Here is a 16,895-nt window from a genome sequence, read left to right on the forward strand (position 1 = left end):
TCCGGGAGCGTGGTGCCAGGAGCTCTGCCCACAGGCACACCTTCCCCTGCCCGCCCTGCAGGCTGCCTTCTTCCCACATACCAGCCTGTGGTGTCACTGTCCCCCCCATGGTGTGTGTCAGCACCCCCAGGTCTGGTGGCACTGGGCAGCAGCCAGCCCCTTCCCCATTTTCCCCCAGGGAGGGGACACCACAGCAGCCCCCAAAGGGGGACTCCAGCCTTTGTGGCTGGGATCAAACCCTGCAGGGTTCCCACTGGGGTGACTGTGGTGGTGACAAGGACCCGGCCATGCTGGTGACAAGTACCTGGCGGTCTCTCAGCCCCCCCAACAGCTGCATTCCTCCTGAACCTGTTTGGCAGGGCCCTGTGCAGGTGCCAAGAAAAAGGCATCCGGGTTGGGCTTTTCCTGGTCATGCCCTGCTTCACTCCAGTGCAGGGTCAACAAGGAGAAGAAAGGATTTTCCGAAGCCTGGTGCCCCCCCCAGTGCTGCTGGTGCCCCCCCCCAGTGCTGCTGGTGCCCCCCAAAGTCACCCGCAGCTCCCAGTGCCAATGGTGCCCTCAGTTTCTCACTCCACCAGCAGGGATCCTGCAGGAGGTTGGGAAGAGGAAGAAAGAGGAGGCAGAAACGAGTGAAAAATAACCCAATTTAATCCCAAAGCTCCCTCGAGTTCCAGGGTTTCAGGAGCCCCTCGTGGCCCCTCCAGCCCCCCTCTCTGTGCAGCCTGCGGGGCCCCTGGCTGAGCGCACCCCTGGGAGCAGCCCCCGGCTCTCTGCTCCAGCACGGGGACTGGGAGCTTTCCGAGGCACCCGGCCTCTTCCCCAGCTCCGCCCGCAGCTCCGAACCGCCGCCGGCGCCCAGCCGCGTCCCACCGCCCCCGGCCCCGCCCGCAGCCCTTAGGGAGGTGCCCTGACAAAGACCATCCTGGTGGAGTAGACCAGGTCCACCAAGTAGGCGATGAGGTTGAAGATGGTGAGGAAGGTGACCCCCAGGTGCTTGTTCCACGGGCATTTCGTGCCGCAGGGATCGGGGCGGCTCTGTCCCCGGAAGCTGTAGAGAGGCCAGAGCACGGTGGCAGTGAGGTACATCAGCAGGGCCAGGAAGTTGTACCCCACCAGCATCTTCTCCAGCGGGCAGGGGATGTAGGTGAGGCAGCGGCCGATGGTGAAGATGATGATGAGCAGGGTGAAGATGAAGCAGATGGAGTAGACAGCCACGCACCACATCAGGCCAGGTTCCCTATTGTATTCATCCAGCAAGGAGAAGATCAGGCAAGCCACGTAGGCTTCGAAGACCTTGAGGAGCCCAGGCACAGTGGAAAGGAAGCTGCTGACATCCCCTGGCTTGGCGCGGGTCAGTGACACCTCGACGGCGTAGGCGAGGAAGCAGAGGCACGAGGCGGTGGTGGCCACGGCCTGCCGGGCACACTGGTTGCTGCTGCAGGGGCTGCTGATGAAGGTGGTAGGGAAGACCACCGAGGAGGTGAAGACCATCAGAGCCGCCAGCATGGAGAAAGCCGAGGTGAAGTCATCCCAGGAGAGTGGCAGCATGGGGTAGAGCTCCAGCAGCTCCAGCAGCAGCACCAGCAGCGTCACGGTGAAGCAGAAGCACCACGTGAACATGCACCACGTCCCGTAGGGAGCCTCGAAGTGCCCGGTGGAGGCCACCAAGCTGAAGGCGAGGCAGGAGAGCACGACGGCGAAGAGCCGGGCGATGCCCACCCAGGAGGTCAGGGCACGGAGGTTCGCTGTGGCCATGGCCATGGTCCGGCCGCGTTCTGCCCACGCCGCGCCGGGCAATGGGCGCTGCCCGCAGCCGCTCTTATCTGGCTGCTGGGGAAGAAGGGTGGAGCGCAGGGCAGGGAGCCGCCGGCCCCCCTGAGCCAGGGACCCCCGGCTCTGCTGCCACTGCCACCACGCCGGGCAGCTGCTGGCGGCCACGGGGACGGGTAGATCATTAACGAGGGGCTGGGCAAAGGGCGGTGACGCCGAGCCCTGCCGTGGGGCCGGGGCAGGCAGGAAGCCACCCTGTGCCACCGTGCTGGCAGCGAGCCCCAGCCCTGCCCATGGCAGGAGGTACAGAAGGGCCTTTCATGCACCCCTAGAGTGCTGGCGGGGCCACCCCAGCACCTTGGCAGGTACCAGGGCTTGGTAGCCAGCGAGGAAGCACCCACTGGGTCCCCCTAAGGGGTTTAGGGGCTGCACCCAGTACAGTGCCCCTGACAGGGTGGTGCCACAGCTGGGTGTAGCCCCTTCACACCCTTGAGGGTGACATCTCGACACCTCTCTGGCACCTCCACACCCCTCCGGTACTTCCGCTCCCCTCCCGGCACCTCCACCATTTGATAAGCGGCTCAAAGTCCAGCTGTGCCAGCTGCCTCACTGGGCCGGGTGGTGGGGTGACTGTGGGGAGGGCATCTGCACCCTGGTTACGCCCCACAGGCAGCACCTCCACTTCCCCAGGGTGCCTGTCAGGGGCCAGCAGCCAGAGCAGCACAGGAGGGTGGTGGCACATCAAAAGTTGGGAGTCCAGCAGGAGGGTGAAGGCTGAAGACTCTGGATTAACCTTTAATGTCACACAGGGTCCAGGGGTCTGTGCCATGGCAGAGCTTGGGGATGAGGGACCCATGCCAGGGCAGCTGGGCACTCTTGGGAGGTACTCTTCACCCCAGGCAGGCTCCTGGCAGGGGTGGGCACTGCCGTGGGGTCCAGTGGTGATGTGGGGGGCACAAGGTGGCTCAAAGGTGGCTGCTGGCCTCGCCCTTGCCGGGCAGCCCGTTCAGAGCGCTCAGCCCCGGCCGGTTGCTCTCGTTCAGCCGCCGCACGCGGTAACTCTCGTAGTGGACGTTGTGGGTGATGTCCTTCAGGTCCTGCAGGTGTGACCTGCCCGGGGTGGCAGGGGGAGGGAGGGCATCACGTCACTGTCCCCCTCACCCTGCTGTCACCCCGTGGGGTTCCAGCACTCCCTACCCTGTCCCCTGCTCACCGGATAAGCAGGTCCCGCAGGAGGGGGAACTCGCAGTGTGCTGGGTTCTCCACTGCAAAGCAAGGCAGAGGGGCAGGGCTGGCAGGAGGGCTCAGTGGTGCTGGGATGCCCGGGCAGCACATCCTGGCACACTCTGGGTACCACTGGAGCACGGCACAGCTCCATGCCACCTGCCATGGCTCAACACCCACCCATGCGAGGAACACCCGTGGGTGCTGCTCCCTGCACCTGCAGAGGGCTGGGGGTGTGAGGGGCTCTGCTCACCTTCAATGATGCCCCACTTGGTCTTGCGGCCCAGCACCCGTTTGCCGTTCACCTGGTGCTCCTGGTCTGCCCCCACCACGGCAAAGGGAATCTTCTCCTGCCAGCACAGAGGCTGTGCTCGCCCCGGGTGCTGCTCCCCCGGGGTCCCCAGGGTACCTGCTGGGCTCCCCGGGGTCCCTGTCCCCCTCCATCCCTCCATCCCAGCACTCACACGAATCCTGTCGTTCAGTGCCCTGTCTTCGGGGTCCTGGTCGAAGTCCTCCTGGGGGTACACGCTGATGGCGTGGGTCTTCAGGTCCCCCTGGATCTGCAGGATACAGGGCTTAAGCCGGGGCTGGGGGGGACATGGGGCAGCCCGGGAGCCCCTCGGGGACCTGTCCTCACCCGCTGCTTGAATTCTGCCCGTTCCTCCAGGGTGAGCGTGTCAGCTTTGGCGATCACCGGCACCACGTTGACGATCTTGCTGAGCCGCCGCATGAACTCCAGGTCCAGTGGGCGCAGCCTGACAAGCACTGCCGTCACTCCAGGGTGTCCCCACCTCTGTGACTGGGGGATGACCCCACCACTACCACCCCAGGGTTGCTCTGAGGTGGCCCCAGCACCATCACACTGAGGTGACCTTCCCCACTACCACCCCAGGCTGATGCCCTATTCTGTCACCCTGGGGTGACCCCACCGTCATCATCCCAGGGTGACACAACCACCCCATAGCAACCACTATGGCATGGTGCTCATCATGGGATGACCACACCACTCCCATTCCAGTGCCACCCTGAGGTGCCTCCACCACCATCACCGCAGGGTGACCTGACTATTACAACCCCAGACTGCACCATCATCACCTCACGGTGACCCCACCACCATCATCCCAGGGTGACACAACCACCCTACAGTGAGGCCATCACCTACGGGTGCTGTGAGTGGGGACTCACCAGTGACCTGTGGGGGGCACAAAGTAGACGCATCCATGGACCCGAGTGTCTGGGATCTTCCTCTTGCGGGTGATGAGGATCTCCTCCCGCAGGTATCTCTCATACTGCTCGTTGATGTATTTAATGATGGGGTCCCAGCTGAGGATGAGGAGTTGAGGGACAGCACCTGAGCTCAACCCCTACCCCAAACTGCCACCCACAGAGCTGGGCTCCTGCACCCCGTTGTGTCCTACCAGTTCTCGTTGTTGATCTGGTCCCCAAATCCTGGTGTGTCGGTCACCGTCAGCTTCATCTTCACCCCCTTCTCCTCGATGACTGTGGGGCAGAGAGGTGGGTCAGGGGGGAGAAGCATTGGGGAAAAGCAGGGGACCAGGCATAGGGGATTACTTTGAGGCTGTGAATGCAGCTTCAGACCCCCACCCCAGTCCCCTGCTTCTCCCAAGGGCTGGGGGGACGCGACCCCGTGGTGGTGACCATACCGTGGGTGATGGACTGGAGCTGCACTGTTTTGGGAATCCGTTCGTCCTGGCCGGGCTGTGAGGATTTGCGGCTCACCTTGGACTTGAAGAGGGTGTTCACCATCGTGGACTTCCCCAGGCCGCTCTGCCCTGAGGGGACACCGGCACCTCTGGTTTGTCCCTCGGAGCAGTAACAACTTGATATCCACTTGGGAGCAACCCAGAGCTTGGAGTAACTCTGGTTATCCTCGAGTAAATTTCTTCCCCGAGGCAATAACCCCTCGGTATCCACTTGGGAACATCTCAAAGGTTGGGATAGTCCATTTTATCCCAGGAAAAAATTTGTTCCCCAAGGTCATAACCCCTGGTACACATCTGGGAGCATCTCAGATTGGGCTAGTCTGGTTTATCGTCCAAACAAATTTATTCCCCAAGGCAATAGCCCCTCAGTATCCATTTGGGAGCATCTCAGAGGTTGGGATGAGCTTACATTACTATCAGCATTACTATGCTGTGGGGTACGGGATATTACTCCTTTCCAATTGTTTGCTACTTAAATCAGTTTAAATCCCTTAAATTTCCTTAAAATCCCTTAAAGGCATGATTTCCCCTGGTATGGTGGAATTTGAACCAGTGTTCCCACCCCAATAAGGTGCAAACCCCACGCCCTGCACTCACCCACAACCATGATGTTGAACTCAAAGCCTGTCTTCATGGTTTTGATTTTCATCTGGTCGAGCACGGCTTCGATTCCCACGTATCCAAAGAGCTGGCAGCCCACGGGGCCGGGCGCCACCGAGAGGGGCACCGCCCCCTCCTCCTCCTCCTCCTCCGGCACGGCCGGCGGCTCCATGCTGCGCTCCTCGGGCTCCAGGCTGCTCCCTGCACGGCGGGGTGGGCAAAGGCGGTGAGCCTGGACCGCTCGGTGCCCACCGCTCGGTGCCCACCCCCGCGCCGGCAGCGTTGCCTCAGCAGCGGCCGTGGCAGGCGGGCACGCAGCCCCGGCACATTCCTGGGAGCCGGGGAGGCTCGGCATGGCAACACGGGCACGCCCCCGCCGCGCCGAAGGGTCCGCGGAGCTGCCAGGGGCATCTTTGGGCTGGCCGTGCCACCGGAGCCCGCGATGCCACCGGTTGCTCTGCGGTCGTGGGGCACCGCGGCCACGGCCAGCATCCTTTGCCCAGCCCACGCGGTCACCCACGCCAGGCCAGCTCTTGCAGCAGCGCTCCGGCCCCGGCACGCCCGGGGGACTCCAGCCCCAGGGCAGGACGTGCCACCCCACAGCGCATCCACCTTGTACCCAGGCACTGGGCACTGCTGGGAGGGGGACACCGGGGCTGCCGGGGGTGCAGCGTAATCACCGGCCAACCCCGAGCCCCAAGGGACACGCGGGGTTTGCCGGGGGACCGTGCCCGGAGCATGTCCCAGCCCGGAGGCCACTGGAGCCCGGTGCCCGCCCCAGCCCTTTGTGCAGCAGCCCCAAATCTCTTTCCTCCTCCTCCTCCTCCTGCTGCTGCTTCCCAGCACGGCCATTGTTCAGGTCCTACCTCGGCGCCGCGGTGCCCTCGCTCAGCACCCCGCTACGGGCTGGGGGGTGCTCTGGGCGCCATCCGCTTGCCCATCCCCGGCGGCGCCGCAGCCCGGCCCCTTCCCTCCGCCAGCTCCCGGCTGGCACCAACCCGGCTCCGCCGAGGCTGCGGCTCCCACGCATGACCAGCATGGCAATATCCCGCCCCCCGCAGCCCCCTCCCCACCACAGCCAAGCCCCTGCACCCGGTTTGCCGACCGACTGGTGGGTGGGGAAGGCTGTGCCCACCCGGCTGTGCCCACCCAGCACAGGGCACTGCTCAGCCTCCCAGCCAGGCCAGCACGGATGGGGACCCCTCCCATGGCGCAGGACACCCCCACTCCTCACTTTGTCCCCCACCACCCCCGTGAGTGGCTGCGGTGGCACTGAATGGGAGTGGCCATTGTGTGCTTGGCTGTGGGTACGATCCCCACTGGCACCCACGGGCACCGGGGACCACCCTGTGCTGTGACCCCCACCCTCCCCAGCAGCACCTGTGCCCAGGCCCGGCATGGCGGGGTGGGACAAGAGGTGCTGGCCCTGCCGCCCATCCCAGTGCCGCAGTGCCCCACGGCGCTTGCGTCCCCCCACGCCGCAGCCTCCCCCGTGCGTGCCAGCCGGCGCTTGGCACCGGCGAGGCTGGAGCGGCAGCTTGCGACGGCCCAGGCCGCGAGGGACCTGCTGAGGCCATGTCCGTGCGCCACACAGCCAGGGGACAAGGGGCATGCGGGCAGGGGCCGGCCCGAGCCAGCCCTCGGTACCGGGAGATGATGGAGATGAAGCACTCCATTGCCATGGCAACGGCATCCCGGCGTGGGAGCCACCCAGCACCCCGTGCCAACTGTGTGCCGGTGACGGCAAGCTGGGGGACAGCAGTGTCGCATGTCCCAGCTCCCGCTGCGCCCCCTGGGTCGGGATGTTCCTCGGAAGTGGTGAAACAGCCGCGGATTTCCTGGTGACAGCGGAGACACCCGGCTGGGGGGCTGGGCAGGGTGCCCACTCCGGCAGGGATCCACCCACCCAGCACCGTCCGTCCCAGCAGGGTGTTCCACAGGCTGGCAGAGACGTGGGACGGGAGGTTCTCATTAGGGAGAGGACCCCAATAATTACTGCAGCCCTCTTCCCTGGGGGACATCGGCCCCCCTGTACCCCCACCCTAGCCCCCCTTCCCAGGCTCTGCCAGCCTTGGCAGTTGCCAGGACAGATCCAGGTGCAGCCACTGGAGCCATCCAGGGTGCTGGGCACTGCAGGCAGGGAGCAGGTGGGATTTGGTGCTTGCACCCCCCAGCTACCCGGGGTGGTCCCCAGGGTGCAGCCCCCACGCAGGGGCTCAGCCACTGCCCTGCACTCTGCCAGTGGCAGCACCAAGGAGACACCCACAGCCAGAGGGCACGTCCAGGGTGACACTGGGTGCTGCACCCACCGCTGCCTCCCCCACGGCTCCAGAGCCCCCTGTGTCCCTGCCCTCACTGCCAAAAAGCCCCGCTGGCAATGGCCAGCAGCTGGGTGGCCACGTGGAAGCTCTTTGGCATCCCCACGGAGCTCCGGGGCAAATGGCTCCTGCAGCCAGACCTGTTCCAGGACTCATCAGGGATGCTCTTATTTTCCAGACAGGGACAAGTAATCCCGGGTCCGTGGTCTTCTCCATGGATTTAATTACCGATGCAGGGTTAATTGGCCAGTTCCCTGGGAAGCCTGTAATAAAGCTTCAAGGGTGGAGGGTGCTGGGAGAGGATGAGCTGGGACAGGAGCTCCTTGTCCGGCTGCTCACCACTGCTCCAAACCGAGCAGCCGGGCACAGGATGGGAGAGCCTGGCCCTGGGTCCAGCACAAGGGAGCTGACCCCTCTGGCAAAGGGATGGAGGTTTTGGGGATGCACCCCCCGCCCCAGCCACACCACAGCTCTGCCTCCCTGGCTGATCTGACCCAGAAACACCAGTGCCTCTCCCAGTGCCAAACACGACCTGAGGGGACAGTGGTGACAGTCCCCATCCGCAGCCAGACTCAGAGCCAGCCCGTCCGTCTGGCCGTGGGAGCCGCGGGCCGGGGCTGGGGGTGGCCGGGGACCGTCAGTGAGCAGAAGCAGAAGTGAACCATCGAGCAAAACCCTGCGCCTGCAGCACTGCTGGGGACGGGGGACAGCCACCCAGCCCCGCTGGCAGCACTCCCTGCCCCACCACCCTGCCCACTGCCACCACGCCATCCCTACCTGGGCGAGCCGGCCGGAGCCGGGGCTGCTGCCGCCGAGAGCTGGTCACCGGGGCCAACTGGCTCCTGGGGTGCAAGGCAGAGGGCGGCTGCGGCCCACGGCTCCTCCTCCGCTCCTCCTCCTCCTCGCCCCGGGCCCTGTGTGGGCGACCCGGCGTGGAAGTGAAATGCGGCGGCCGGCGGCTCACTTGGAGCTTCCTCCTACGGGGCGTGGGACCCACCGTGCCCCTGCGCCCCGAGGCCACCCACGGGTGTCAGCGGCTGGGGGCCGGGGTGGCCTCCCGGGAGAGGAAACAGCACGTTCCCACCTCTTCCTGGCAGAGAAACCGCTGTGCCCAAGCAGTGTCTGCCAGCCCCCTGCCAGTCCTGGGCCATCTGCAGGGCAGCCGGTGCCACCCGCTGCCCGCTGGCTCATGTGTCCCCCCAACCTGGGCTGCCGGCCACCAGCACGGCTCTGTCCTGAGCACTGTCCCCTCATCACCCCAGCTCCATCCCAAGCTCCGTGTCCCCACTTCCCCGTCTCCCCAGCTTGCTCTTGAGCACCGTGTCCCTGTCACAGCCCTGAGCGCTGTCCCTTGTCTCCCTGTGACCTGGCTTGTCCCCGAGCGCCGTGTCCCCATGACCCCAGCTCAGCCCTGAGCATAACTGCGTCACCACAGCTTGGTCCTGAGCACCGTGTCCCTGTCACCTCGTCTCAGACCTGAGCACTTTCCCTTTGTGCCCCCACCACAAAGGGGCTTGGCCCCAAGATCCGTGTCCCCTTGTCCCTGTCCCCTTGTCCCTGTCCCAACTGCTGTCCCTTTGTGTCCCCATCATCCTGACACAGCCCTGAGCATCACATCCTTGTCCCCATCACCTGTCTCAGCCCTGAGCACTGTCCCTCAGTGTCCCCATCACCTGTCTCAGCCCTGAGCACTGTCCCTCGGTGTCCCCATCACCTGTCTCATTCCTGAGCACTGTCCCTCGGTGTCCCCATCACCTGTCTCATCCCTGAGCACTGTCCCTCAGTGTCCCCATCACCTGTCTCATCCCTGAGCACTGTCCCTCAGTGTCCCCATCACTCTGGCTCAGCCCCAAGCTCTGTTCCCCCGTGTCCTCATGACCCCGGCTCGTCCCCAGCCTCATCCCTCGCCCGGGGTGCCGCGGGCAGCGGGGCAGCCGGGCCGGCTGGGCAGCAGGGCCACGGGCATTGCTGGGGGATGATTCACCGCGGCCCGGAGCAGATGTATGGATGCCTTCGCCGCGTCAGTACTTAGGGCCGGCGACGGCGGCTCCACGACAGCCCAGCGAGACGGGCAAAGAGCCCCAAGCACCCAACCGGGGAGCGGCGGCGGCGGCCGCCTCCCGGCCACCCCTGGGCCCTCCGGCCCTCCTGGAGCGGCCGCGGGGAAGGAGGACACTCGGCTACCCCCTCCCCATGCCTGGGGACGGGCTCGGCACGGCGGGAGCCGAGGGCACAGCCGTGCCGGGGAGGCGGGCACCGCTCCCCGCGGCGCTCGGCGCACGCCGAGCACGCCCCGGCGCACCTTGGCCCCCCGCCACCTCCTGCGCCCCACGGGAAGGGCGGAACAGGATCCAGCGCCGTGCCAAGCGAGCAGGGATGAGAGGGAAGAAAGCGCTGGACGCGGGACAAGATCGCGGCGATAGGCGGCACGCGCGGGGCCCGGCGCGATGGGGCACAGGAGCCCCGGGCTGCCCCCGCCGGGAAGAGCGATCAGCGCCGGGAAGAGCGATCAGCGCCGGGGCGGTGCGGGCATCGCTCCAGCCCCGCGGGGACGGGTGGGCCCGCAGCGCCGCCAGCCCCGCGCTGGGCTCCGCGCCTGCAGCCCCCCCACAGCCAGCGCGCCCCGGGGCCCCCGGCACGGGGGAGCAGCGAGCTGGGGGCTCCTGTCCCCAGAGTCACTGCCACCCTACGCTCTTCCCGGCATCGGCTCATGCGGGGTTTTGGCAACGCTGCGCCCACCGAGGGGGGCCCGATGGAGAGAGGGGACGGGGACAAGAACAAGTCCTACCGTGCTCCGGCGTCACCGCTGCCCCGCTGCCGGCCGCAGCCTCGCCGGGAGCCGCTGCCACAGCGCAGGGCCCCCGCGGTCCCATCAGCCCGGCGCTGGCAGGGGTCCCCAGGGCCGGCACCAGCACCAGCCCCCCGAGGAAGGCAGGCTGGGAGCTCACTTGCACCGTCTGCGGCTGCGACACCAGCCTGAAGGTGGCGGCTTGGGGGGCTGGCAGTGGGGGCAGCCCCCCGGCCCTGCCCTCAGCCTCCCCCTGGCCCCAGGGCTGAGGAGGGGCCCGGCGGGACGGGATGGGGCTGGCGCCGAGGGTGACCCTCCGCTGCGGCCGGGACACCATGCGGGGACCCGTGTCCCACCCCCCCGGCCCCTCGGGGAGCGGGGGCAGCCCCGGGGCTGTCTCTGTGCCATCGTATGGGGGCAGGGAGGAGGAGGAAGAGGAGGAGGCGGAGGAAGGCTGGTGGGTGCGAGGCTGGGGTGCAGAGCCCTGGGTGCCCCACGGCGTCCCCAGGCTCGGTTCCTCGGCGATGTGCAGGTCCAGCGCTGGCAGGGAGCCGTGGCTGGCGGCGGCCCCGCGGAGGGGATGATCCAGCTCCACCGGGAAGACACTGCCGTGGGACGGCACCTTCTTCAAGCCGGAGCTGGTGGCCGGGGGGCTGCCCGGCGCCTGCGGGGGCCCGGTGGGTGCGGGGCTCTCCAGGCTGGAGGATGAGCTGCGCTGGCTCTCCCCGTCGCTGCCCGGCCCCGTAGCGAAGGCCTGGCGGGCCTGGAAGGAGGCGGCGCGGGCGATGCCGGTGGTGCCGCTGGCCCGGCCGGTGCCGAGCCGGGCCCGCAGCACGGGGCTGGGCGCGGGGCTGGGGCCGGCGGCGCTGCCCGTGCGGGGCGGGCGGCCGGGCTGCAGTGCCTGGTGGCTCTCGCCGGTGCCTGGGGACAGCGGGGAGCCGGGAGCCTCGTCCCCATCTTCTGCCTCAAATGACTTCTTGAGCGCTGGGGATAGAGAGAGAGAGAGAGAGAGATGGTGGCATGGGAGTGGTACCCGGTGACCCTCCGCACCCCTGTGTGTGTCCCCCCCATCACCCAGAGGTGTCCCCTGCGTATGTGCCCGTCCCACCGAGGACCCCAGCGCGGCGCCAGCTCCTCCCCAGCCCTGCGGCGCTGTCCCCGCGGGTTTTATCATTGTTCCCCGCTTTATCTGGCCGGTGCCGCCGGCTCCCCTCGCAGCACACTGCCCGCTTTATTCCCCTGAAAGGGATCCGGCCGAGTAACCGGATCCCCGCCTGACCCTCTCTCCCTGCATCCACCCAGGCAGGCGGCGGGAAGGGAAGGATTCCTGCCCTTTCCCGGGCGTTAACCCCGGAGCCCACCGATGGCCGGCGGGCCAGCGCTGTCGCCACCCCCAGGGACGGTCACAGCCCGTTCTGGCGACTGCTGCTGCGCCTCCCACGCGGCTTCGCAGCAGCCACGGGCCCACGGCACAGCCCTCGGTGCCAACGTGCCCCACAGGACCCTTGCCTGCCCGGGGGCACCGCAGCGCCGGACCCCGGTGCACAGCTCCTGCTGGCACCACCTGCGGGCGCCTGGCAGAGGATGTGGGACCGTCCCCATGGGTGGGACCCCCGTGAAGCCCCCACGGTGCGGCCGCCCTCTCCTTGCCCCCAGCCCCGCAGGAGGCTCCCAGGAGCTGCCCGAGGGGCTCCGCACGCTGCCGCAGCCGGGGGAGCGTGGGGGACGCGGGTTCCCCCCGGAGCCTCCCTCGCCCTCTCTGCAAAGCGCCTGCCTCGCCCCGGGGGCTCCGTGGGGCGGCCCACGCTGCGCCCCTGCACCCTCACACGTGTGCCAGCCTGTCCCGGCACCCACCGCTGGCACCAGCCCGCCCGCCCTCCTCTTCCTCAGCCGCGGCGCCGGAGGCAGCGCGGTGCTGAGGGTCCCGTCCCTGCCCCCTCCCCTGGTGCCCCCGTGCCCGGGGCAGGGTAGGGGTCAGAGGCCGGGGTGTGGGCGCTGCCAATCACAGCTCCCCCCAGGGCAGGTAATTCCGGGCCGGTCCCGCCCTGCCCCACCGGCCGGGCTGCCGGGGGCCACGGGGTCACAGGGCCGGCGACCCCCTCCCCACATCCATGTATCTGCTTTGTTACAGCCCCAAATGCCTCCTTTCCCCCCAAGCCTGCCTCTGGCCCCTGACCCAGCCTCATCCAGGCTCCAGATGATGTCCGGAGTGATGGGCAGGGGGAGCAATGAGGGGAGGCAGCGCAGGGTGGGGGTGGCAGGCGCTGGGAGGGGGCAGAGGGCGAAGGGGGTGGCAGAAGGTTCGGGACGGATGGGGGGGTTGGGAGAATGGCACGGGGTGAAGGTGGGGTGGCAGGAGGAGAAGGGGACATGCTGAGGTGGGGTGGCAGGAGGTTTAGAGGGGTGGCAGGGTGCTCGGGGGATGGTGGGAGGTAAAGGAGTGGTGCAGGAGGTTCGGCTGGGGGTTTGGGGGGGTTGGGGGGTTTGGCGGCGGTTGAGGGGTGTCAGCCGGCAGCGGCGGGGTTAAGGTGCCCGGGGTAGGTGCACACATTCCTCTCCGGCGAGGGCAGCAGCAGCCCCGGGGTCGGGTTTCGCCTCCCGCCCCCGGCCCGGCCTCCGCCGCAGCCCCCGGCCCGCGGGTGAGAGCGCGCACACGCGGGAGCGCGCACCGGGGCACCGCGGGCAGGGGGGGGTCCCACACCTTCCCCCGCTCCCTGCAGCCAGGTAGCCCCCCTGGCCCACCCCACAGCCGCGCCCCCCGAGAGAACCCCTGCATCCCCCGGGGCTGGGGCGAGAGCAGCCCCCACGGTGCCCAGTCCTGGGGGTCACCCCATGTCCCCACCCTGTGCAGCCCCCGGGGGCATTTCCCCCCGCCCCCAATACCCAGCCCCCGGAGAGGAGCTCAGCCCCCTACACGCTGAGACTTCGGGGAACCTCCCAGGCCCCCCCCAGATGCCCAGCTTCGCATCCCCCCCAATCCCAGCCCCCAGTGGGGAGCGCAGCCCCCACGATGCTCAGCCCACCCCAAGACCCCCAGCCCAGCAGCAGCGAAACCCCCGGACCGAAGCCCAGTGCCCGGTGCTACCCCTTGGCGGGCACCCCCACCCCCCCCCCAAAAAAAGTCCAGCCAGCAGCATCGCCCCCAAAATCAGCCTCCGGGAGGGGGAGGGCAGCCCCCCACGATGCTCAGCCCTTGGGGGGCACCCCCGCCCCCCAAGACGCCCAGGCAGGAGCGTTTCCCCCCGGGGGACATCCCCCGTTCCTCCCACCGCACCCGGCCCCGGGGGGGCCTGGCCGCACCTTCGAAGTCGGAGAGGATCCCGTCCAGGTGCTCCCTGACCGAGAGCCGGGCCATGGCGGGGCCGGGGCCGCCGCCCACCCGGGACCCCCGCACGGGGAGGGGGCAGCGCCGGGGGAGCGCCGCGGAGCCCACCGAGCCCCGGGACGGGACGGGCCGGCGCCGGCTGCCCTCGGCGGGAGGGGAAGGAGGAGGGGACGGGCCGGGGGAGGGGAGGGGAGGGGAAGGGGAGGGGAGGGGGAGGTCCTGCCTGCGCCCCCGCCCCGGCCCGAGACCCCCCCGCCTCCCCCGGGCCGGCCCCCGCAGCAACTCCGGCCCCGCCGCGCCCGCCCCATCCCGGGGCACGGGGATGCTGCAGCCCCCGGCTGGGGGTCCCAGGCAGGCTGGGGGGCCCAGAGAGAGCGGGGGCGGAGTTCCTGGCCAGGCTGGAGGGCTCCCAGGAAGGATGGGGGGCCCCGGCGGGCTGGAGGAGACCGGGCAGACTGGAGGTCCGGGAGAAGCGGGGGGGAAGCCTGGCCAGGCTGAGGGGTCCCAGGCAGGCTGGGGTGCCCCGCCAGGCTCCCGCGGCAGGGGATCCTCCCCAAGTTCTGCATCACCCAGGAATTGCTTGGAGCTTGGAGCAAGAGGAGGAAAATGGTCTGGAACAGGCAGGGCTGCCGTCGCTGTCTCCTGGCTGGGTGTGGGGTCTTTGCTGGGCTGTCACCACCCTCCGGAGTGTCCCTGCCAGGGCTGGTGTCCCACGCTGCGCCTGGAGCAGCCTTGGGGCCCGCGGTCCCCGGGAGCATCTGCCCACGGCAGGTCCACAGGGTGGCACAGGCAGCACCCCGGGGTGAGGATTGCACCGGGGCTGCCCCCCTAGCCCAGGGTAGGGCCCTCCTCCCTCCCAGCCCGGCTGCCAAGGGTTAACCCCATCCCAGCCCCAACCCAGGATCAGCAGCAGATGGGGAAGAGGAAGGAGCTGCAAATCCCTTCTCCACACAGGGTCCTCCTGCAGCAGAGCCCCAGGTGTGGGCTGGAGCACATTCCTGCCATGGATGGGGACGAGGGACGTGGCCATGGAGTCCTGCTGTGTCCAGCCCTGCTGTGGACACACAGGATGTGGACCAGGGCACGTGGGACATGATCGTGGTGGCCTTGGTCGTGGGAGGCTTTGGGCGCGTTCAGGAGTGCCCACAGGCTCTTTGAATCACAGGATTATTGTGGATGGAAAAGACCTCTGGGATCATCAGGTCCAACTGTCCCTCAGCACTGCCAAGGCCACCACTGAAACGTGTACCCAAGTGCCACCTCCACATCTTTAAACCTCTCCAAGGGCAGTGACCCCACCACTGCCCTGGGCAGATGTGCCAGGGTCTGACCACCCCTTCCATGGAGAAATTTTCCCAGTATCCAACCTAAACCTCTCCTGGCACAACTTGAGGCTGTTTCCCCTTGTCCTGTCCCTGTTCCCTGGGAGCAGAGCCCGACTCCCTGGCTGTCCCCTCCTGTCAGGAGTTGTGCAGAGCCAGAAGGGCCCCCCTGAGCCTCCTTTTCTCCAGGCTGAGCCTCTTTCCCAGCTCTCTCAGCCTATCCTGGTACTCCAGCCCTTCTCCAGCTCCATCCCCTTCCCTGGACACACTCCAGCCCCTCCATGTCCTTCCTGTCATGAGTGGCCCAGACCTGAGCCCAGGTTTGTCACAGTGCTCAGCCCCCTGAGCTGGGTGGAAGGGCCAGAGCTCAGCTGGGCTGGGACCAGCTCTGGAGCTGTTCTGAAGGATGCAGACACCTTCAGAGCTTTAGGACTTTTCTGGAGCAGTATAGAAAAGGCTGGAGAGTTTTTAAGCCGTTCAGAGCCCTTTTCAGAGGAGATGCAGAACAGCTGGAATGCTTTGGAGCAGCTCTGATTATTTTTTAATGAGTTTTCAAGAAGCTTTGGAATCATTTTAGGGCTGCCTGTACCCCTTTGATGTTATTCAGAGGGGTGTTAGGGTGGTTGCAAACTGTTTGAGTTTAGAGATGCTATTAAAAAGGCACATGAGGAAGGTCCAGAGGGGTTTCAAGGGCCTTTTGGAGGCTGTTGGGGCACTCGAGGAGTTTCACAGATGCACGAAGGAGGCTTGGAGAGCCTCAGAGCTGCCACGAGACCTTTTCTGTGATCCATTTTGAGCTATTTCGAGGAGTTTTAGAAGAGTTCAGAGGGCTTCAAGTGCCACTCTGAGGCAGTTTGAGAATCTTGGTGCCTTTCAGGGCTGGTTGGAGGAGCACAAGAGTTGTTTGAGCAGTTCAAGAGGTTCAGTGATGGCCAGAGCTCCATCCTTCCAGAGCCTGAGCTGCTCAAAGGTGATTTACAGCTCCTCGAAGCAACGCAGCACTACAGAAACATCCCCAGAGCTATTTACTCACCCCATTTCTAGAGCAGCTTCGAGATGCTGGAGGTTGAGATTTCAGAGGAATTTTTGAAAGGATGTTTTAGAGGTGTTTAGGGAAATCTTTGGTGCACTCTAGAACTGCCTGGAGTGTGTAGAGCAGCTGGGAATGCTACAGAGGTGATCTACAGATGCTCAGGAGATGTTTGAGGGCAGCTCAGGGATGTTTTAGGGCAGATCTGGGGTGGTTTAGAGCAGCTCCAGGATGTTTGAGAGATGCTCATGGATGCTTAGGACAGCTCAGAGATGGTTTTAGAGCAGTTCATGGACATTTTAGAGCATGCCAGCGACATTTTGGAGGGGCTCTGGGATGTTTTTGGACAATTCTGGGATGTTTTATGCAGCTCGGGGATGTTTTAGAGCATGTCAGGGGCATTTTGGACTGTGTCAGGGATGTTTTGGGACAGCTCTGGGACACTTTATGCAGCTCAGGGATGTTTTAGAGCACATCAGGGACATTTTGGACCACGTCAGGGATGTTTTAGAGCAGCTCTGGGATGTTTTGGAGCCTCAGTGCTGCTCTGCGCAGCGTGGAGCACTTTGAAGCGATCTGGGGGGTTTCAGGGCACTCAGGGTGTGTCAGAGCCTTTCCCCAGCTCTGCTGCAGCTCCAGGGCACTTCAGAGGAGCAGTCTGGAGCCGTCCAGAGGCACGGCGGGAGCTGGGAGGGGATTTTGCACGTTCAGGCCCTTTGGGGCGGCTTAAAGGGGTGGGGAGGGGTGGAGGAGGCTTAGAGGGGTGGGGAGCAGCTTAGCAGGGAGGCGAGGGC

At 66.4% G+C, this 16,895-nt stretch overlaps 2 protein-coding genes across 4 annotated transcripts; both read right to left on the minus strand.

The window, feature by feature from the left end:
* Positions 1 to 630: 630 nt before the first annotated feature.
* On the minus strand, positions 631 to 2,397 carry LOC134559393 (myeloid-associated differentiation marker-like). The gene is given in 2 exon segments (XM_063414103.1): positions 631 to 2,025; positions 2,027 to 2,397. Coding segments are annotated over 2 exon segments (1,197 nt in total). The 5' UTR covers positions 2,093 to 2,397; the 3' UTR covers positions 631 to 894.
* Positions 2,398 to 2,538: 141 nt separating this feature from the next.
* On the minus strand, positions 2,539 to 13,903 carry SEPTIN12 (septin 12). Of its 3 annotated transcripts, XM_063414100.1 has the most exons (11): positions 13,725 to 13,903; positions 10,425 to 11,408; positions 5,316 to 5,519; positions 4,659 to 4,787; positions 4,413 to 4,494; positions 4,180 to 4,317; positions 3,632 to 3,749; positions 3,459 to 3,554; positions 3,248 to 3,344; positions 2,984 to 3,035; positions 2,539 to 2,880 (listed from the first exon to the last, which is right to left on the minus strand). In XM_063414100.1, exons 1-11 carry the CDS (start codon positions 13,777 to 13,779, stop codon positions 2,736 to 2,738), a joined length of 2,100 nt encoding a protein of 699 aa, XP_063270170.1. In that variant the 5' UTR covers positions 13,780 to 13,903; the 3' UTR covers positions 2,539 to 2,735. The 3 variants fall into 3 exon arrangements, with proteins under 3 accessions (XP_063270170.1, XP_063270172.1, XP_063270171.1); XM_063414102.1 differs by lacking the exons at positions 10,425 to 11,408; positions 13,725 to 13,903 and adding an exon at positions 8,414 to 8,600; XM_063414101.1 differs by lacking the exons at positions 10,425 to 11,408; positions 13,725 to 13,903 and adding an exon at positions 6,185 to 6,332.
* Positions 13,904 to 16,895: the final 2,992 nt, after the last annotated feature.

The sequence above is a fragment of the Prinia subflava genome, chromosome 17, assembly GCF_021018805.1.
Source record: "Prinia subflava isolate CZ2003 ecotype Zambia chromosome 17, Cam_Psub_1.2, whole genome shotgun sequence".
NCBI classification, from domain to species: Eukaryota; Metazoa; Chordata; class Aves; order Passeriformes; family Cisticolidae; genus Prinia; species Prinia subflava.